The 23,120-nt window shown below is 41.6% G+C and overlaps 2 protein-coding genes across 3 annotated transcripts in view; one reads left to right on the forward strand and one right to left on the reverse strand.

The window, feature by feature from the left end:
• On the forward strand, positions 1 to 15,051 carry adora2b (adenosine A2b receptor). Of its 2 annotated transcripts, XM_061740094.1 has the most exons (4): positions 1 to 97; positions 211 to 671; positions 11,726 to 12,446; positions 12,494 to 15,051. In XM_061740094.1, the coding sequence occupies exons 2-3, from the start codon at positions 352 to 354 to the stop codon at positions 12,444 to 12,446; spliced, it is 1,041 nt and encodes a 346-aa protein (XP_061596078.1). In that variant the 5' UTR covers positions 1 to 97; positions 211 to 351; the 3' UTR covers positions 12,494 to 15,051. The 2 variants fall into 2 exon arrangements, with proteins under 2 accessions (XP_061596078.1, XP_061596077.1); XM_061740093.1 differs by having other exon boundaries at positions 11,726 to 15,051.
• Positions 14,633 to 23,120, reverse strand: part of zswim7 (zinc finger, SWIM-type containing 7) — an 18,135-nt gene continuing 9,647 nt past the window's right edge. The window contains exons 4-5 of the mRNA XM_061740092.1: positions 19,700 to 19,804; positions 14,633 to 15,445 (exon numbers count right to left, since the gene is read on the reverse strand). Of these exons, the coding sequence (XP_061596076.1) occupies positions 15,335 to 15,445; positions 19,700 to 19,804 (216 nt within the window). The 3' untranslated portion in view covers positions 14,633 to 15,334. The remainder of the gene's footprint in view (positions 15,446 to 19,699; positions 19,805 to 23,120) is intronic.

A 23,120-nucleotide genomic window follows, 5' to 3' on the forward strand; every position in this document is an offset into this window, starting at 1 on the left:
GTGACGCTGGCCGCGCCAGGACGCGCACATGCCGGGGAGCGCTCCTCTCATTCTGTAGATGTGAAAACATCCGCAGGCGATGTGCGGGTTAGTTAAGGTGAGTCCCAGCGCACAGCGCAGGAACATTTCTACATTACCCAGCAGATACTTTGTCAACTTTGTCAACAGTGTGCGTTAAAAGAAAGTGATGTCCTCTCTTCTTCCCCACAGATGGCCAGTTGTTCATCCAGCGGGGGAGTTTTCCTGGATTACCGCAGAAAGACGCGCTCGCTCCTCTGGGACTAAAAGTGTTGCAGGACGACCTCTGTGAGCTGCCCACAGGTCTCCCGTCCCCAAACACACTTTGCTGAGATGAATAACCTCTACATCGCGATTGAAGTAGTAATTGCTGTTCTCTCCATATCCGGCAACGTGCTGGTGTGCTGGGCGGTCGCGATCAACACCACTCTGAAGAACGCCACCAACTACTTTCTGGTGTCTCTGGCCGTGGCTGACATCCTGGTGGGGTGCCTGGCCATCCCCTTCGCCATCACCATCAGCATCGGCATACACCTGGATTTCTATGGGTGCCTCTTCCTGGCCTGTTTCGTCTTGGTGCTCACGCAGAGCTCCATCTTCAGCCTCCTCGCCATCGCGATTGATCGATATCTGGCTGTCAAGATCCCACTGAGGTGAGCGCTCCGTCTAGGGCTGCCACCTTTCAGAAATAGAAACAAGGGACGCCCTGATTTCAGCAGCGCAGGAGCCAAAAAAAAGCCCCAAAACTTCTAAACTGAATAAAAATGTGTTTATTTTATATGAAAAAAACAAAATGCTTTGATTTAAAGTTTAAAGTGCTTTAATAGCATTGAACTTGCAGGACTGTACAGACAGCCAACCATACTAGCAGCTGAAATATCCTCCTATGCTATGTATGTCCACATCAGCCAGGATGTAATATAGCCTACAGGTGAAGAATATGGTGTAAAAGTTAATTTATTTCAATAATTCAACTAGAATATGGTGTAAAAGTTAATTTATTTCAATAATTCAACTAGAATATGGTGCAAAAGTTAATTTATTTCAATAATTCAACTAGAATATGGTGTAAAAGTTAATTTATTTCAATAATTCAACTAGAATATGGTGTAAAAGTTAATTTATTTCAATAATTCAACTAGAATATGGTGTAAAAGTTAATTTATTTCAATAATTCAACTAGAATATGGTGTAAAAGTTAATTTATTTCAATAATTCAACTAGAATATGGTGTAAAAGTTAATTTATTTCAATAATTCAACTAGAATATGGTGTAAAAGTTAATTTATTTCAATAATTCAACTAGAATATGGTGTAAAAGTTAACTTATTTCAATAATTCAACTAGAATATGGTGTAAAAGTTAATTTATTTCAATAATTCAACTAGAATATGGTGTAAAAGTTAATTTATTTCAATAATTCAACTAGAATATGGTGTAAAAGTTAATTTATTTCAATAATTCAACTAGAATATGGTGTAAAGGTTAATTTATTTCAATAATTCAACTAGAATATGGTGTAAAAGTTAATTTATTTCAATAATTCAACTAGAATATGGTGTAAAAGTTAAGGAAAATACGGTACAAATCGTGTCCCGTATTAGTTCAATACGGGACGCAACATTTTTTTCTCAAATAAAGGACAATTCCGTATTTTACGGGACGGGTGGCAACCCTAGCTCCGTCTTTGGTGAGGCCTGAATTATGGCTCTGCGTTAAATCGACGCCGTAGGCTCTGCGTTGGTGTAACGCTGACCTTAAATCAGCCTTTAGGTGAGGTCTTATCTTGAAAGGTCTCTCCCCCTCCATTTGTCCAAATCAGCAGTGTGGCCGGGGAGATAAAGTTGAAGACAGTGAAACAGTCAGGCCTTAACTCGATCTCATCAAGTTTCGTTCAAACTAAAATCAGTGAATGCGTTTTGGAGCAATGGAACTTAAAGTGAAAGAAGTCAAGCTGTTTAATCAAGTGTGATGAGGAGGGGGGTATTTATTTTTCATCATCTTATCGTCATATATGAGCTGAACTAATGTCTCACTCCCAATAATATCCCCGATAGACCAGAGGGAGCAAAGATCAGGATCAACCTCTGTGGTCCCATGGACCCGTTTCCTGGGAAGCTTATTGCCTCAAGTATAGTAATAATGGTTTACTTAATATTTAGTCTTGGAATAATAATGAGATAAGACCTATCCTAACATTATTATTAAAAGTATTTGGTGTAAGAGACAGACACACTTGTGTATATATGTACATGTATATATTTACATGTATGTACTATGTATCTCATCTGAGGGTGATAAACAAGCGTTTGGTAGTTTAGCAGTTAATGTCTTTTATATGATACCCCCTCCTGTGGATGGAAAAAAGATATTAAGGCATGAATGCAACAGGCTTACAAAGAAAGATGCTCTGACAGAAGTAAATTAAAACAACATTTAGTAATATGCTATTTAAATAAAGAGCTATTACAAGGAAAGCGTGTTAAAGTAATGTGGACACATGGTCAAATAGTTATCGTGAAACAAAGCACATGTTGAACAAAACTTTCTAAAAGTTTGGTTTTTAAAGTGGAATAAATAATCCCAGTTGAAGTATTTGAGCTGTCAACACTTCAGGGGTTTTTTGTGAGGGGTCTGGGCCGCAGGTGGTTCTGTTGGTGAGAGAGTTGGTATAAGACATGCTGAATATGGGTCTGCATTGTCGTGGTAAAATAAGCAAGATTTTCCCAGAAAGCAAAGCTGTCCGATGACATCACTGCTTCAAAGCATCGCCCTCACTCAGCATTAATGATGCTGGTAGATGTTCAAGTCAGCCATGTGTACGACTGCACCCACGTACCGTCACTGCTGCGGGATTCACACTGGCCGCTGATAACAGCCCCTCTTTCTTTCTCCCTCTTTCTTTTTTAAACCATAAGACTGAACAGCTGCAGTTTATGTATTTATCTATTTATTTTTCTCTCGCTTGGTCCATTTTTTTATGGGTTCAGGTACAGAAAAGGCAGCCTGAGGGCAGAGTTTTGGCTTGAATTGTGGGTGCAGCAGTAATTTTTAATTAGTGAGGTTTTCAGCGGCGTTGCTGAGTCCCGCCTGCTGCTAACACAGCACTGCCGGAGGGCCCAGAAATCCCGCCATTTAACACTGGATTTCTCTGGATTTTTTAAATTACTTTTTTTAAGTAATTAAAGACATCCTCAAACATGTCTTTTTTTAATCAATCTTTACCTGACTAACCTTAAAAACATACCTCTGATAAAGCAAATGACTTTCATTACACCAATACCAGTAATTTGCTGTGATATTATTTCATCCCAACTTCAAACCGGGGGTGTATAATTGCAGACAAACAGCTGCTGGATCCATACCTGCCCCAGCGTGTCACTTCCACTGGACCCGAGGCCAGCGAGCCCATGTGTGAAGCCCCTAGCTGTGTTCACGGTCGTCTGGTGGAAACAGGAGCAGGCAGCAGAGCTGCCTTCAGGCACCACACGCTGCTCCCTCATACTTCCATGAATTGAAAATACCGTTTCTATTATGAGATGGGAAACATCTGTCTGCAGGTGCTGTTGTTTTTGGATCCGCGCCATGCTAGGGAGCTGTCACATCATTATTATTATTATTACATGTCTTTCAGGGCAGCACACTGGCATTGGACGTGTTTGTGTGGGCTGTTTTGCGCTGTGGGGCTGAGATGTGCTGTCGTTTCCATTATACTCAAATGCTGGCAAGAAAGGACACTTTGACACTAGCTGGGGATGAGAGTTGCCCACCATCAACCAAGCGGTTTGCAAAGTTCCCATTCCTGCTGCTATTTTGAGCTGCGGACTGAAATAAAACTTTTATGTGCCTCATTTTACCTCCTCGCATGTTTAACTGGCTTTAAGGCAGCAATATTCTCATAAAAGTCTGTGGAAAGTCATCAATGTGACATTTTATACATCGTTATATAAACACTTAGGTGATTCCCAATAGCTCATACAGTGGTATGTATATATATATATATATATATATATATATATATATATATATATATATATATATAATATAAAATATATATTGTATATGTGTGTGTGTGTGATAATAAAATCAGTGTGTGTATTCTTAGTTCAAATGACATGTCTTTAGGCTTTTGTGTGTAAACTGACCAGTCTTTGGGCCTGTGGGCCGTGATTCTGCCTCAGATAAAAGTGCAGATGGTTTTAGTGGAAGGGAAAGGCCAAATGTTTTAAGCCCCGTGAGATAACCGAGCCACACACCCACTCAACACTCTTCCCAAACCCCCAGAGATTCTCTCTTCTTTTTCTCAGAAACAACCACTATAACCACTTTGACCCTCTGGCCTGACAGCGGTCTGACATACACCTAAGCACGTCGTCCACATCACCAGATGGTCCATCTACATCAGCAGGACGGCTCTCGGGACATCATTTTGCCTGACGATGCTGTTTTCAACAAATAACAGCTTCATTATTTAAAACCCAGTGTTTCCTTTGTTTCAGGATAGCAAGGGGATGTAGTCCTGAAGGACTTGGCAAGGCTCTTTTAGTGGGGGGGGTCACAAATAAGTGCTCCATATTTATGGGTTCCTCACGCTGATAATGATGGAAATAATGTTTACCTCAACAAACAGACATTCAAAGAATAACAAACAATCAATGACTCCTGAAGTCACCTGGGATCAGCAGAGGAGACGTCTGTAGTGAAGATGATGTAAAACCGTTGGGTTTGCATAGATTTCCCAGTATGGTTTAGAGATCAATGTCACTATTGTGGGATCTATGACAAGTTTAGGATTTTCAGAATGTTTACATGATAAATTATCTTATTTTAGCCATTTGTCTCACTGCAATTTACAGTTTAAATCAAACACTAAATTAACAACACTTCTGCACACAGAGGCCCTTGTTTAAAGCAACGCTCCAGACAAGACTCGAAAATGTCAATCTGGCTCTAACAAATGCCTATTTTGTCACGAATATACATCGCTCACCATGTACCGATCCAGTTCTATGGAAGCTGAGGCGTGGACTAGTCATTTATTCATGTTAACATTAGTTACCTGTCTGCTGCAGATATCCAATCTGTTACAGGTATAACTCAGAACTACTTTGATTTGGTCACTCTTTGCCATCCAATAATGGATCTAGGTTTGTTTTCAGAGACAGATTGACACCACTCTCTAGCTTGTGCACTAAAGGTCTGTCAGAACGTGGTGAACATCAGATAAAAAGTGAAAATGTCGGGCGATGGTGAGCCCAACTACTACTGGGGAGGTGTCAACTGCCAGCAGTTCTGAAATCAATTAAATACCAAACTGTGTCATTAGATTATTCAGTACAATTAAATACATCCGTGGCCCAGCACTTTAGCTCCAGAGGTAACACGTGAGGGTGATTATCTTCTGTTTACAGAAAAATACCCACCGTGTAGAGCTGATTCTTTCACGGTCCATTACAAGAATTTGTCAAAGAATAATATTTTCTTTCGGTGTGATAGAGATCGTTTTTGTGTATAAAAACTGTTCAAAGTTACAAAGCCTTTAATGTCCGTGCCAAGCAGTTCTCCCTGACATAGCCACTGCTCCTGGACTGTATAACACGCTTTGTTTTCGCTCCGGATTTTTCTATTTTTACTCAATGAAATCTACATGAGACACACTTCCAGAAAGCCCGTCTCTTCAAGGCCGAATAGTTCAAATAAAGAGCAGCTGCCCAGCATTTCATTGTTTTTGGTCAGTAAGTTGAAGAACAGACCCTGAAAGGAAACTTAGTTGACTCTTTTTTGACACATTTCCTGGGATCTTAATGAACTGTACAAGACGTGCTTTGATTAAAATATGGCAGTGGTACAGTCATGATCCCATGCCATCAGCCTTGTCTTCACACCTCAGTTCACAGCAGCTGGGTTTACTCGCAGGAGGGAGTCCATCTTCCACAGGCTGCACAGCTTTGTGTGACAAGCACAAAGTGAGTGTGAATTAGGGCATAAACCACAGTCAGCAGCTATTTCAGGAACAATATAATAGCAGGCATGCTTTGATCTGGTCCAGATTGGATGTCAGATAAGGTCTAATGTTGATCAGTAAAACCACCTTTACTATTATTTAATTCCATTCTATCAATTTTAAAGGCATTTAAAGGCAGTAAGAATTCTTCTTATATGGGAAAAGAGATGATAAACTACAAACATGGCTTTGCATATGAATGTTTATTTTCCAGAACAGTAGAATAACGAATAACTCGGTCACGAGGGAAAGAAAATCTCCTGGTCATCTAAACTCCTAAAACAAATATCTACATGTCTAGATTAGGAATGGGTGATATTTTACCGTTCACGATATACCGTCAAAAAAATTCCCCACGGTAAGAATTTGTCATCTTGCGGTAAAAACGATAAATTCCTGTTGATGACGTTTTTGTGTAAAGCTGATTTATGGTTCTGCGTTAAATCGACGCACAACGTACGTGTGCGTGAAAAAAAGGAAGGAAGGAAGGAAATGAGCCAGAAAGAAAGAAAGAAAGAAAGAAAGAAAGAAAGAAAGAAAGAAAGAAAGAAAGAAAGAAAGAAAGAAAGAAAGAAAGAAAGAAAGAAAGAAAGAAAGAAAGAAAGAAAGAAAGAAAGAAAGAAAGAAAGAAAGAAAGAAAGAAAGAAAGATAAATTCCCATTGATTAGGTTTTTGTGTAACAACACAAAACAACATGGCGGATCTGAGTCATTATAGTTTTGCAGTACAGGTGGACTCATTTGATTGGTTTTTATTAATTTAATTGGTGTAGTTTAGTAGTATTTAGTATTCTTTTAGATTAGTGTTTTGGGGGCTCCAAAGACTGAATGTGGTGATAGATTTATAGTTACAAAGGTGGAGTTGAATTGGTATTTTTTTTTATCGTCATTTTTATCATTATCGGGATAAATGCCAGAAATTATCGTGATACATTTTTTAGTCCATACCGCCCATCCCTAGTCTAGATATGCAAATACTGTAAGTGTGAGGTTGAAGAAGGGGTTCTTATTGAGGTGTTGCATCTGAAAGTGTCTATAGGTGTTTATGCCTTGTAGAGCGGCTGATGGTTAGTCCTGAGGGAGCTGACGGCCTTGGCTCCGGCTGGGGTCACTTTGACCCGAGCCAGATCGCCTTGCAAGGTTTAAACTCCTCCTCAAAACTGCTGAAGGTAATTCAACACAAAGCGTAGCAAAAGACTGGCTGTTCCTGCTCAGCTGAGTCTAACATTTGGAGCTAAACAAACTAAACTGGAAGGCTGTAAAAAGGAAATGTATAAGTAGACTGAGGTGGATTCATGACATCAGGAAATAAAACTCAAATTAATAAACTTTAAAGATTTAAAAGAAACGTAGAAGAAAAGATTAGTTAAACTTAGTTAAACATTAGTTAAAGTTAAACTGTAATGAGCAGAAGCAGGTCAGTGTTTATTGAATTTTACAAATAGATAATAATTTAAGACACGTTTAACAACTCAAATAGAACAAGGACTCATGAAACTGACCCTGGACATTTAGTTTGGGGCACGTCCAGTCACAAAAGAAAAAATAAAGATGATTATTTTAGGCATGTTTTACATAGATAGACTTCTGCTATCTATGTTTTTGTCTAAGAAATATAATGACCATCTCTGAGGACTTTATTTACGCTGGCAGACAAAGAGTGAGCTCATTTCATTTTTTAATGACATGTATGTTGATTTGCACTCGATAAAGACGTGGCTAAAGGACAAACGTGTGTTTTCTCCGTTTTTGAATTGATACGTCAGACAAATATGTGCTCATACACACAGTTTCTCTTTCTTTTTCTTTCTATATGTCCTCTTTAAAGTGACAGGAGCTGAAGCAGGGTGTTTCCCCTAAAATCAATACAAAAAATTTCAAAAGTTGTTATTGGACATTAAAGCATCCAAACCTAAGATAGCAGACCCTATTAAAATGAAACCATGAACTTGCAAATGAGCATAATCTGAGGTTTGCGGTTTCCTTCTGATCTCATAAAGATCTCATAAAACAATAAAAGGAGGGATCGACATGGAGCAAACTTTCTGTGTTTATGCTCAGGATTATGGTACATAAAGAAAACCCACAAGAATGACTTCCTCACTATTACAGAAACAATATAAACTGAGAAATGTCAGTTTATTGCAGTTACGTTTACAAGCATTTAGATGTGGAATATTAGAAGTCGACTCTGAACACAGTTTATGATCCATATAATGAACAGTTATGTTTGAATAGACCGCAGCGAGCTGGTGGAGAGCAGTGTGTGCTGACACCTGTTAGAGCCTTTCTGAAGCTCGGGAAACAGCCGGACATCTAAGCGGATGTTTTGAGTGTTTAGATTGTGTGTGTGTGTGTGTGTGTGTGGCCTGGCACAGGTCAGTGGCCGCGGGGCGGAAGCTCAGCGACAGCGAGGAGGGCTGCATGGAGAATGGAGCAGGGGAAGAAAGCAGAACAAAGACAGATGCCAGCGTGCTGTCGTAATGCCACAGCTAATCCATTCAGCCGGTTGCTGGATCTCTGTCTCCACGGATAAAAAGAGAGAGCAGGGAGCGATGCGCAGGAGATGGGCCCTCTGGGAAATGGATCCTGTGTACACGCTGTCACCCGTTGCGATTAAAAGATACAGGGAGGCAGATGCTGGAGAACCCCAGCAGGAAGTGGTGGAGATGAGAGGAGAGGTGCAGGCAGCAGGCGGTGATGTTCACGGGCCCCTCGGGGGTCTCGGCGCGGCCGCAGGGCCCACACTCTGTTGTGGTAACCTGACCTTCATTTTACAGAGTGAAACAGGCCCTTGGAGGCACCGACCCCCTCCCTGAACCAAAGTCAAGCTTAGCCTGCTCTCATCTTCACCGTCTGCAGGAAATCAGACCGTTTAATGTATTATTCTGTTTCCAACAAGAAGAACCACGGCCAGAGAGTAACTCCTGAGTAACGGCTTTGACATTTCTCATCATCAGAATCACATAAAAATAGCGACACTTTTGAAAAAGGCAGCATTTTTCCTCAGTTTTATTTACTTTTACCTGCATTTCTATGTGTGCATCTGCAGGGTTTTTCTCTCCCTCTCTTTGCTTAAAGAATCTAAGTCTAACACGATGCAAAAACAGCAAAACACAAAATAGAGAAGATGATTCACAGCTGGTCATTCTGATGCTGGATGGAAAAACAGTCACAAAAAGAAAGAGGAACTCTGCAAATAACGCTCAGGAGGTTGATGCTTTGACCATGTTTTCTTGTTTACCGGGATGTGCTGAGGCAGCGGTAGGAAGCATGTCTCTAACAGCTTATGTAACGTTTTGAAGCCATGCTTGCAATAAAAACACATTCTTGCTCGCTGCGATCACATATCCTGTCCACACCTGTTGCAACCCAGAAGCTCCGGATTTGATCCTTCAAGTCTTACTGACTTTACATCAGAAGTACTAAAACAAATTAGTGTTTAGTTATTTTGCAGCTAAATTATTAGGCTTTTAATCAGACTAATGCATGGTCATTAAACCGATGTTGTCAGCTCTAACTTTGCAAAGCCTTGTTAACCCAAATGAAATATATATATTTAAAAATACATATCACTCATTCAGTAATGATCATTCAATCCTTAGATAATGGTTTATTAATGGACTAAAGCTCTTTACTTCAGAGCTTCTCTGCAAAAGTCTCATGTAAAGGTCAGAGTTGCTTGTAGACAGATCTGTATTCCTGCTCCTGAGATGAAGCTGCAGCGGCGGAGCTGCCACACATCTCTCCTGCAGGATGCAGATCAGTCACTAACACGTGTCTGGGCTGAATCACTTCGAAGCTTCGTCTCCAGCTGTTTCACGTGATGTGCACGGGCAGGACGACACCGGAGTGACGCACCTCACATCTGGATGCTCAGACTCGACGTGCACCTGCTCCTGTTGTTAGTGGCTGATGTTCTGTGAAAAACTGCAGATGACGTCTGCATCGGAGTCTAAATATAAGTGTAAATGCACCATAAGTGGAGTCTGTGAAGTTTCCAGTATCTGGAGGAAACACTTGATTTGACCCCCGTGCGCGTCGTGTATTCTGACATGTGAGATACTGTAAAAGAGACTAACCGCAGACTTGAGACCTAACAGTGGTCTCAGGAGGAGTTCAGGTCTCTCGGCTCCAGATGTGATTTCTCAGAAGGGAGGAAATGAAAAGGCGAGCAACATGCAGTGCACCTCCCCAGAGCTATTTTTATCTTTCTCTTTTCTGTTAGTTTGTATGACTGGAGAAATGTCTGAGGTGAATGCTGAACACACACACCTGTGACGACGGGAGATGCAGATAAACATCCTCGGGAGGATGTACAGTAACAGATGCTTTGTAATCTTCACTAGATTTTTTAAAATTTGAATTACAGTTGCAGAATAGCAGATTGTGGTATTTTTATCGCTTTTACGGGAATATGGGCTTTTGTTCTTTGACTTTTTCTTTTTTTTGAGACTTTAAAACTTTGATCATTACACTTTTTTTTAAACACGTAGTGCGACATTTTTGAGGTTGGATGTGCTTCTATCGCCTCATCCACCCACACGGTATTCAGCAGCAGTCTGGCTCAGACGAGCATCTCTGCTCCACCCGGTTCACTGAGCTGCGTGTTTGCTCGTGTGTGTTTCTGATTTCCCCGAGGTGCACGCATGCGCGTCAGAGACCAAAAAATCAACAGTGGTTTACTTATTTTGGCCTTTAAAAACAAAACACAGGATGGAAATGATCTGAAGGCCGCTTCTTTCTCTGAGAAACAAAATGAAGCGTGACATTTTTTTGATCCCTCATCTGTGCAAAACACATGTTGCTCCGAAGATTTACAGCAAAGTCTCAGTGTGGACTCCTGTTAGTGCCAATCTGCATCTGGCTAAATGGGATTTATAATGTCGATCTCTGCTTCTACTTTTGAATATGGTGTTTCATGATCAGCAGAAACACTAAGTGAAGTAGTGAAGTTTACTTTTAGTATCCAAATGAGTTTAGTAAGATGAGTAGTTAAGGGCGTAGGTTTGCATAGGGACGGTAGGGACATAACACTACCAACTTTTCAGGAGGCTCAAATTGTCCCCACCAACTTTTAAGCAACCTTATTTGCATTATATAATGAGTTCAGATATATAGGTAATTTAGATTGTCTTCCCAAATGTTGTAAGGATAAAATTGACCCTACAGTTATTAAGTTAATAATTTTAAAGCAATGTATTACTCTTGTGGTGAAGGACAATGTAGGCTAACATGTAGTTCCATATATAGGTTAAGTAGTAGTTAAGAGAATATGAATAAGTTTGTATTTATTGTGTATGTTAATATAATTTAAGTTATGTTCAAATATTGCAATTTAAATTGCTAATAAATTCCTGGAATATTCTGGAAGTTTTCAAAATGTTTTTTTTTTGTAGTTTTTGAAAACAAAGGTTTGAATCGGACCGTGTATCAGGTGAACCAATACACATGAAAGTTAGTATAAGTCAATACAGATTTATTTTGCATTGATCATTTAGCCTATCAATTAATTAGGAATATTCGTGACAAATGTAGCTCTGACCCCCGTTCACCCAATCTGTTTGGTCTTATTAATGTCCCGTCCCCAGCAAAAAGTGTACATGCAGGTTATGCCGTTATATCGTCCCTATGTTGAGACCAAACCTATGCCCTTGTACTTTGAGCTGCGCATTAACTGCGTTTTGTGGTGTCTCTCATCCAGGTACAAGGAGTTGATGACGGGGAAGACTGCCAGAGAGATCATTGCCATTTTATGGATCCTCTCTTTTGTTATTGGTCTCATCCCGTTCTTCGGGTGGAACTTGAAGTACTCGAGCTGCGCGCAGAGCCCCGCGGAGAACCGGAGCAGAGCCGCGTCCGGGGGCCCCAAGGCCCGGGACGCGCTGCAGAGCTGCGAGCTGCGCTGCTTCTTCGAGAGCGTGGTGGACATGCACTACATGGTCTACTTTAACTTCTTCGTGTGCGTCCTGCTGCCGCTGCTCATCATGCTGGGCATCTACGTGAAGATCTTCACGGTGGCGCGCAAGCAGCTGCGGCAGATCGAGCTGAAGTGCGTGGGCAACGGGGACAGCCAGAACCAGGGGCTGCTGCAGAAGGAGATCCGCGCAGCCAAGTCCCTGTCCATCATCGTGGGGCTGTTCGCCCTGTGCTGGCTGCCCGTGCACATCCTCAACTGCCTCACGCTGTTCTACGAGCAGGTGGACAAGCCCGCCGTGGTCATGTACGTGGCCATCATCCTGTCGCACGCCAACTCCGCGGTCAACCCCATCATCTACGCGTACCGCATCCAGGACTTCAGGAACACCTTCCGCAAGATCCTCACCCGGCACGTCCTGTGTCACAAGGAGGAGCTGTACCTGAGCTCCAGCAGCAGCCGGCGCAGCCGGGACCAGATCCACATGACCATAGACCCCCTGCTATAGGCCCTGACCCCCCTGACCCCTACTATAGACCCAGACCCCTGCTATAGGCCCTGACCCCCCCTGACCCCCCTGACCCCTGCTATAGACCCCTGACCCCCCTGAGCCCTGCTATAGACCCCTGACTAGTGCTGGGCGGTATGACCAAAAATTTATATCACGGTATTTTTCAAAATTATATTGGTTTCACGGTATATCACGGTATATTTTTTTTTCATGCACAACTGGGTGTTAACCACATTTTCTAATGATTTGGAAATGAATTGCTGCAGTAAATTGGCTTAGAATGGCCTATTTTACTGTCAAATCAAATCAAATAAATTTGATTTAGGCATGCTTTTCAAAGAAAAAAATCTTTTACAAAATTACAAGGTAGAAAATATTTATTGAACATAAAAAAACTGAAAATTTTTTAATTTCCCAGCATTATGTTGTTTTGGTTCCACCTCCTGGTGAATGTTAGGTAAAATTCTTATGTGGTTACTTTTTGGTTGGCCAACGATTTATGTTTGTGGTGCGCAACTGTTAAGGGAGCGGCCAGTCTATTTCCTTATTTTACAACGCCGTTATTAATTGTTTTTTTCCCAACTTATTCCACCGAACACCAAAAGTGTTTTTTTTTTGCCGTTTTCGGACGAACAATTTCGGTTACCGAACAATCGGTGCATCACTACTGCTAAACAGTCCCCTCACAAACAGTGTCCAGCGGCGCTGCGCGGCGGAACGTACCGCCGTGCGGCGTTCCCAACGTTGTGTACGCTACTGTACAGACTCACCGGTATTACGGTATATGAAAAATTCATATCATAAGAAAAATAAACACCGGTATTCGGTATGAACCGGTATACCGCCCAGCACTACCCCTGACCCCCTGACCCCTGCTATAGACCCCTGACCCCCCCTGACCCCTGCTACAGACCCCTATAGTCTCCATACAGCCGACTCCCTTAAACCTTGAAAGGATTTGGTCACTGAGGTTTTTCTAATGTTTACAGGACAATGGTCTGATCTGTGAAGACGCACTCGGGTCAGTTGGGCCTTGAATGTGGAGATGTATTTATAAAACTGTGATGAGAGTCTGGGGGGCAATGAAATGTTCCGCAGCAACATCTGCAGAAGTCAGCTGGATCTGGAGACATGGAGGAGGTCCAAGACTTGCAACCACAAACACTTCAGTTTTGTGTCCCTGCTACACGATACTGTCAACAATCAGTGCCAGTGTTTAATAACTTATTTATTACAAGCGCGCATCTTGTAGAATGTAAAAGATTAACAAAAACAAAGACAAAAAAACACTTTCCGTGGCTAGCACTGTACTTGTGGACCTATAAGAAAGGTACAGTCATCTGTGGTTATTCTGGGCTTGCAAACCTTTAAAATACTCATCACTGCCTCAGTATACTGCAAAAGAACACACTTTTATTTTCCAGCCTTTATTTATTTATCAATTTTATTCAGAAGCGCATTGATGGGGGAGGGTATGTTTTGTATTTCACTATTTAAATAAGAGACAGAGAAACGCAAAAATGCAGAAAACAAGATACTTTCCCTCCCTGTTAACCACTCCTTTCCACTGGTAACAAAACCATCCCATCTGTAGATCTGTTTCCAGGGAAAGGAGGGTTACTTTAGCGTCATTAGTGGGGGGATTTATCTAAGAGACACGAGCTCACAAAGTGGGAAACTGACTCTGCCCTTCACAGAAACGTGCCATCTGCACAAAGTATTCTCAGCTGCTTTTTTTTTTCTGTATTGAGGCGGGGATGATGTTCTGCAAGCTGACACTTCAGATCCGCGTGCTTTACATAACTCTGTATCATCCACGCCTCGAGGCAAACGTGCATTTATTTGGGTTAGTAAAAATGCACTGATTTCCCTGATCCTGGTGTATATGAATGAATGTCACGTGACCAGATCACACCTTACAAGTGTGTGACGACACTGAAGCGAGGTGACAACAGGGGCCGATCGGCTGGTGATGCTCAGCAAATATTGCCAAGTGGTTTGCACTGAGCGGTGCTCACGGAGCAGCATCGTGGGTGGAGTGGGCCGAGAGTGGGCGTCCTCGTGGAGATGTTTGCTTCACCTGAGAGCAGCAGCACTACACAAATGAACGTTGCACTGACCTTTGACTTCACCTGTCGCTGCGCGTCTGCGCTCGGGTCCTGAGAGACACCTGACCACCTCCAAGGGCTAAAAAACAGGAGTGTGCCAACGTCTTAGTACATTCCGATGGAGACATCTACACTGTAACTGCACTGTAACGTTATCTCGTCTTTGTTGACTGTTGTGTGAACAAAAATACTGTTTTCCGGCTGCCTGCGAGCCGTCGGTCGATGTCAAACTTTTGCCTTCTCTTTCAGCTTTTAAAAGGTGAGAGCATAGCAAGCCGATCTGGTTCAACATTCCTGCCTTTCACTCTGAAGTAGCCGTCTTACTGTGTTTTATCTCGTTACTAATCAGGAAAAACATCCACCGTGGGCAAGCTGATGTTCAACCTTTCATTCCTTTGTTCATTCAACAAAACTACAGCCGACATTGGTAGTCATTGCAATCTGTATGTATGGTGAATTATTTTGTTAATAAAGGCAATGTTTATATTGTTAAAGATCAATTTTTATTACAAAAAATGTTCAATTTGATGGTTTATTTACAAATGACACACTTGTGAAAGTAAAATTGCTGGTTTCCTCCAGAACTGATGGCTGCAGATAAAAAGAAACTAAAAAAATAGATTATATATTATCAAGATGAATAATATTTTCATAAGAAAAGATAAATAAATTAACGGTTTCATCTTGTAGAGGGTCAAAACAGAAACCAGGACAGGTTCTGGTCCCAGAAGCGTGTGAAAGCACCAGCTCTGATCCCCCTGGACGGTCCGGCCTCCATCACGGCGCCCCGGTCCCGCTGAGCAGCGTGGACATCTGCTGATCGGAGACCCTCTCCTGCTGACTCACAGCCATGGCCTGGCACAGGTACACGGCCAGGATGTGTTTGCACTGGAGGAAACAATGGCACAGACACCAGAACTAAACATGATGGATGACACCGTTATAACGCTGTAATGACAGTCCCGTTACCCCAACACACAGATCTCATCGCTCGCCTCGGACCTGATGGAAATATTACCCAGAGATCTTCCCCCGGTGTTCTTCAAAATCACATTACTGTTGTCCATTTATATAAATCATGACAGAGGCTATGAGTGGTTCATTTTTCTGTATAAATATTGTCAGTAGCCGGATGTTCACTGCAGTTCTGGACCACTGGATACAATCTCCGTACTAACATGTTGACCAGGTGTTTTTACTATAAACTTATACTCAAGGGATTTAAACTCAAAAGGATGAAGTTGGAGGCGTTTGTACTGTCTGCTTACAGGCAGAGGTGGACAGAGTACTCGACCCCAGTACTTGAGTAAGAGTACAAATACTACTGGTCAAAATTTACTCAGTTACAAGTAAAAGTAGCTCAGTCAAAATATTACTCGAGTAAGAGTAGAAAAGTACTTGCTTTTAAAGGTACTTAAGTATCCAAAAGTAAATGCTTTTAAATTTACTTTAAGTAAAAGTAAGAGTAAGAGTAAATTTCTTATTTTCCACATCAGTAAATTACTATATTTTTCTAAATTAATTTAAGTTGTAAAGTTTAAGTTGTAAATGTTTGTGGTTTGTCTGTGCCCTCGTTTTTTACTCGGTCGAACTCAAACATTGAGTTAAGATACGGCCAAGGATTTTGTGAAAGTCCCTGCTCCGAGTCCGGCTCATTATCAGACTCAGACGACTCAGTGGATTGTCTTTCTTCTCCTGACGCAGGCGTAGTCATTGTTGCTCTGTCTTGACAAACGCAGGCTACTTTGGCGGTATCGTTTTGAGGAGGCTTGACGTATTTCCGCTTTACGTACATCCCAGTGGAGAGCGTGCACTGTGATAGGTCTCCTCCTTTGACAAAAACAGCTTGTGTCCAATAGGATTTTAGGGAAGAAGAAAAAAGAGCAGACCTGAAAGTAACGAGTACTTTTCAGCCTTCCTAGAAATTTACTCGAGTAAAAGTAAAAATATTTGTCTTGGAAATGTATTCAAGTAAGAGTAATAAGTACCAAAGAAATCTAATACTCAAGTAAATTACAAATCCTCTGGATATGTACTTAAGTACAATACTCAAGTAAATTTACTCCGTTACTGTCCACCACTGCTTACAGGACAGCTAATTTGTCTGCACCCGTCCTGCACGTCTGAACACTTGGACTTTGCAGTCTGAGAGTTATGTTCAAAACTGATTCTGGCCCGGGTTAATCTACGGGGAATGCCCTCGGTGGTGCCGTCTCCACGCTCTGCTGCAGTCCTCCGTTTCTCAGACTGATTTTAGCAGGATCCTCCAGGGAAACACATCTCCTTAATAGTCATAAACAGCAGAGCATTTTTGTTTTTGCTTCGAGATATTTATGGAACAACTCAAGGGACACACCCATCAGTGGGCAGATGAAAACATACCACAATGCAAAAATATAAAACGTGTGCAACGTTTTGCTTCACAGGGCAAAGGTTTCGTCTGGGACGCACGCTTGACTGACCGCAGAAAGGATGTGAAACAGCTTTCATGTGTGTCTGCACACAGACTGATGTTTACACCACCAGGTAGTGTCACCAGTTATAGTACATAGTACTTTTAATCCTAACGAAACTGAAACCATTTGATCGTAGTGGGTTTTAATATCAGGGAAAGGGCAACCTGAAACTTCAGCCAATGGGTTCCTGCTTATGGCTTTTATAGGATCTGAGAGGGTAAGTTGAAGACATGATCATCAGCTGGAGTGCGGACCTCCATATAAGCAGATTATTTAGCCAGTTTTCTTGTCTGGAGCATTACAGTGTTTGTTAACACAATGCCCAGAGGGACAGCATAGTCTCAGATAAGCAACTGTTGCTGCACATCAGTTTGGAAACCACTTCCAAACACTAGTGAGCTCAGTGTTTTACAGCCATGGCTGGTTTTCACAAGCGGAAACCGGTCAAGACACTTGCCGGTCTTCTCAGGAGAGGACGTCCCATCACATTTACCCCCAAGTTAGATGCTGCTTCTCAGAGAGATTAAAAAATAAATAAATACTTTAAAAAAAAAGGCTACATCTCAGACCCGCAGAGGTGGAAAAAGTACTGAAAAATTGTAATTGAGTAAAAGGATCTTTACTTTGCTTAAATTCTACTCAAAGTAAAAGTAAAAGTACTCATTTAAAAATTTACTCAAGTAAAAGTACAAAAGTACTTCATTTAAAATGTAATTTGAGTAAAAGTTACTTTCAGTTATTTAATGCAAAAAAAGGATGAGTCACGAATCAAATCCAGCACAAGTTGTTTTAATTAACTTCGAGGCATATTAAAGTACACATCCACACTTGTAAAAGCTCAGCTGAGCTCAGTAACATGATCCTTTTAGTAGTATTCAAGTATTCAAACACAAAATAAAGTGCCCAATGCCCGCAGGATCCTGCTATTCACAATAAACCAAAATAAAATGCCCACAAGATTTTCACCATAAATTTTGTACTCAGTAACGTGAGGGGGTTCAAATGTAGCGAAGTAAAATACTTGGGTCAAAATGTACTCGAGTAAAAGTAAAAATTACATATTTCAAAAACTACTTTGAAAATGACAAATTACTCATAAAAAGTACTCAATTACAGTAACGTGAGTAAATGTAATTTGTTACTTTCCACCCCTGCAGACCCGATATGCCTCACTAAGCACGTCAAGTCCTCAACTGCAAAAATGGCCCGGCATCATCGTCATCAATGAACAATTAGTTCTCAGTGCTATTATCAATCACTAAAGAAAGACAGGACATCTGCATGACGTGAGGTCATTCACTGGTTACTTCAGGATAATAATAGTAATAATAATAATAATAATAATAATACATTTTATTTGTAAGGCACCTTTCTTGGCACTTAAGGTCGCCGAACAACAATCAAAACATAGAAAAGACAATCAGAACAACAGAAAACAGCAGAGTTTGCAGCAGAGCATAAAAGACAGATGTTATATTTCAAATATCTGGTTGAAACAGAGCCAACGTTCCTGATATCAGGGGGCGGGACATCCAGAGACGAGGGTGAAGGCTCTAGACCCCATGTTGGACGTGGACAGTCATGGAGGAGGCAGATCTGAGAGACCAGGTGAGAATACTGATGTAAAAGAGAGCAAAGAGGTACGAGGGAGCGAGGTAATGGATCGCCGTAAACGTCAACAAGGAGGATTTTGTAGTTGACACAGTGTTTGATGGGAAACCAGTGGAGTTGATGTAGAACGGGGGCGATGTGACTGATGGACGGTGTTCTGGTGATAATCCAAGCAGCAGGTTTCTGGACCAGCTGGACTTTATGGAGGAGTTTGTGGGGAAGACCAAAGAGAGGGAACTGCAGTAGTCCAGGCGGGAGGGGACCAGAGAGGGAACCACGGTTGCTGCACCGTTGGGAGAGTGAAGAGCGGAAGTAGGCAGACCGGGTGATGTTGTTGATGCGGGAGGGGAATGGTAGGAACGCTGGGAATGGTCATCTGTTTTCTGCTTTAAAGCCGTTTACCCATGTCGTCATGAGTTAGTCGCTTTTTCCCCCAAAATCTTGAAGATTTTTTTTTTTTTAATCATAAACTGACGCCGTTTCATGTGGTATTAATTAAGTGCCTTAATTGTTTAAGTCTAAACATTCTTCAGCCACAGTTCAACAGCTCCTTATTCAACACTTTTACAGCTCTGCAGCTAACGGCTGGTTTTAGGGGGAGGAGTCAGTCAATTGGCCCCACCCCCTCCCTCCCATCAGGGTTCCTTTGCTTTTCAAATCCGTCTTCCACCTTTTTTGAGCTACATAACAAATGCAGCATGATGTATGAAGACGGGGACGGGGGATAATTCTGCTGTTTTCTGGACCGGTGTCGTCCTGGCACCCTGCAGATTTCAGGTTCTTAAGGACTTTCAGTGCATTTGGACTTGTGGTGTAACCCAGAAAAAACTATGAAGCCTGCTCTGTAACTTCGGATGTTTCTGAGTATTTTTTCAGAGTCTACATTTTTCTAAGCAACTATTAGAACTGAAAAAATATTCAATATTTAAGTAATTGAAGTGAAGGACATCATTCAGTTTTTATAACTGGTCTTAAACTGGTCCGACGCACACCTGACACTGGAAATTGTCCAAGGGGATCCTTTCTTTACTTGAAAGGACTTAAAGTAACAATCACAAGTTTGAGTGAGACTCACGAGGAGGCCTTGATTCCTGCGCAGCACTGAGTAGGCGAAAGCTGGACACGGGCAGTAGTGACAGGACAGGAAGCAAGTGTACAACCGCCCCGAGCCTCCCACGACCTGCAAAAGATTTATGCAAAGCACATTTACATATGGCACAGCACTCATCTTATCTAGAAAGTCGCACAGGGAGACAAGCATCAGCTGGACTCTTCCCGGCGCGGCTTGTGCCAGCAGCTCTGTGTGAACCGCAGCTGAGGAGCAGCAGCAGCAAAACAAGCTCCTCAGAACATCTGAAATGTCCCTCGGCGAGTCTAGACACGACTGGCTGAGCTCCGAGAGGCAAAGCCCAAGTCTTTCAGGGATTTCCAAGAACAACTTTAGCTTTTTTCTTTAAACTGAACTCCCATCTGTTTTTTGTAAGGTCTAAGAAAACAAAAAGACACACCCCACAAACAAACTGTACTTAATATATAAATTAACATCAAAATAAGCCAGTCTATTGATGCTTATCTTTGATTTCTATTGTTCAGTTCTCAGACCTCGTATTTAGCTAAGGTTTCCATTCAAACACACTGATTCGGATGTTAAAGGTATTGTGACATGAAAAACACATTTTTCTTGATTTTTTGTGTTTTGTTGGGTGTCTTGACATCAATTACACCCAAAAAAAAGGGGGGGGGGGGGGTTAGGAGGAGGAGCGGGGCAATGATTGACAGGAAAGCGGGAAAAGGACGCGTTTTTCACAGGCAAAAAACACCGTCATAAAAAAAGCCAGGCATGGAGTACTGGAGTGAAGTTTTTCTTGTTACACCCTTTTAGACACATTTGAGGGATGTTGGCCAAGACTTTTAATAGTGTTAAAAGCATGTTAAAAATTACGTCACAATACCTTTAAATCGGAGCAGCAGAATGATCTCCCGTTTGCTATTCAAATCTTTATCTCCTAAGTTTTTAGTTTACGGTCCAAACTTACAAGGCCACCGACTCTGCAGGGACTTTCCTGTTAAATGTTCCCTAAAAGTGACAGAAGGATGGTTTGAGGTGACGTTACTGCCAGCAAAGCCATCATTTCCCAAGAGTTAATTGGAGGAGATGAAGTCGAAGTGATGCATTTTTAAACAGCCTGGATGGGCTGTCTAACGGCCTCTGAGCGTCCTGTCCGCGATGTCGGCATTCACCTCCAGCTTCAGACGGTGATTTAAGTGTCGCCTTCATGCACGCGGCACAAGGAGGACATTACCGTGACGCTTCACACTAACTAATGCTTTCCAGAGCTGGCTCCATTATTCTGCGGGGTTTCCATAAATCACCTTTCCCTATGACCTACAAAAGTAAAAACACCTCATTTGTTCAAGGCGACAGTTCATCGTAAATAAGGCCCAAACGAGACAATGACATGGGCTCAGAGAAGCTCAGTAACAGATGATTAAAGCAGCATGAACGCCATGAGGACTGAAGGAGTAGCACGGTGGCGGTGAAGCCAGGGCTGCTACAATCTTTTCAGAACCAGGTTTATTGAAAACCAGCTCACACATGTCTTTGTTTTCTGTTGGCATCGGCGATAATGTGGCTCCACTGCAGCTCATGCTGCAAAGCTGGCTGCTAATATCATCAAAAGCTACTTTAAGATAAGAAAGAAGCAGGGTTCCTCCAACAAGCACCGTCTATTCATCAGTATGTGTCATGCAGCCGCTGCAGATGAAATGGTGAGAGATAAAGACTCAAGACTCATAAAGACAAATTCCGGGCCCTGGTTTGTGTTAAAAACGTGGAATCTCATGGGAATGCTGCAGAAAGCCATGGCGAGTGAGAGGACCAGGGGCCAGAACCCCCCCTTTCTCACCCTTCCCTCCACGGTGACCACCGTTGAAGCTCTCAGAAGTCAGAATTACACAGCTTTTGCCACTATGTGTCCACATACGGTACTTCTGCACCAGCAGTCACTATGAACTCTGCATTTGCGCTGATTTACGACTTTTTTTAAGACAAAACTGAATCTTTAAGTGCTAAAAAGCTTCCACCGCTCATGGCAGACAGACTTTGCTTTCAATTCACATCAGGAAAATGGTTTGGGAAACTAAAAGTACTTGAAGAAAAGGATGTACTGTACTAAATTTGAGTTTCTTTTGTCCCCTCCTATCACAGCCAGTAATCAGATTACATTGCTGAATCACCCTTCTTTTTATTTTTTTGTTTACCTACTTAATGGAAAGACTTGCTGTTATTCTGTTCTTAAATTGGGGAATTCTTGTAAAATATTGAGTTTCTGACAACAACAAAAAAAAAAGAGGGGAAAATATTTGAGCGCTAGGTAAATCTGAAAGGTGAAAGTTACAAAAATAAAATGTTAAAAATAGAGGCAGTGAAAAGTGAAAATGCATCCAACTTAAAAATGGAAAGCGAGCAATAAAAGATCAAGTAATATTATTAATTTAAAACTGATTTTAATCTGCCACCCCTAAATTAATCATTTAAAGCAAGAATAAATAAAACAAATACTGCCTTTAATCATTTCAGTAAAGTGGCCTTAAGACCGGAAACCTAAAAATAAATAAATAAAATACAATCAGAATCTTGAAGTATCAAAACATATGATATGTTTTTCGTATCGATATCAGTTCTTTCATGTGTTTATGAGCTCGATCCCAGTGGTGTAGCAAGCATTCGTTACTTCCACTCCTCATTCAAAAGTATTTAAAATACAAAGAAAATAACCACTTTTAGCAGCTGCACTGTTTTACTTTCAAATAAAATACAGCCGATCCATTGATACCGCCAGTTCCCAGGATGCATCAGTGCTCCATTCTCTAAGTAAAGGTCAGTGAACATTAACAATAAGATAAGTTTGAAAAACTCTGCAGTGAAATGTCAAGTTCTCAGGAGTAATACATCCCAGTCATAGAAAAAGGAAACCCCAAACAACACGATACACCCAATTCTGTAAACCTCAAAACGCATATTATCAGGAAATGATGAGAAATATATTCATAAATCCGATACAATGCTCTTGTTATGCAAGTACATCACTGTGCTGTCGTACCTAAATGAGGCAAAGTCCCTCAGACAGTTGTTTTTTCTTTGCCAGTGATATTTTTCCAACCTACAGCGCTGTAACAACTTGAGCTAAAAACACACATCCCGGAGGTCCACCCTGAAAAATCATAGCTGTCACGTTTGACGTTAAAAGAGTTCCTCCTATAAATTACTGATATTTCATTTTGAAGAATCAGACCAAAATGTAAGGTAAATAAACCATCCAGACTGTAACTGGCGACGGTTGGAGTTCCCATCAGTGCTCCAGGAAAACATGATTTACAGGGTGACATCTTTTTAACAAGACAATGACAAACCACATTCAGCACACATTACAAAGGGATGACTGATGAAGAGGAGGGACCAGGTGCTGGACTTGGGTGCCCGCTGTCTCCACTTG

Source organism: Cololabis saira, chromosome 14 (genome assembly GCF_033807715.1).
Source record: "Cololabis saira isolate AMF1-May2022 chromosome 14, fColSai1.1, whole genome shotgun sequence".
Classification (NCBI taxonomy): Eukaryota; Metazoa; Chordata; class Actinopteri; order Beloniformes; family Belonidae; genus Cololabis; species Cololabis saira.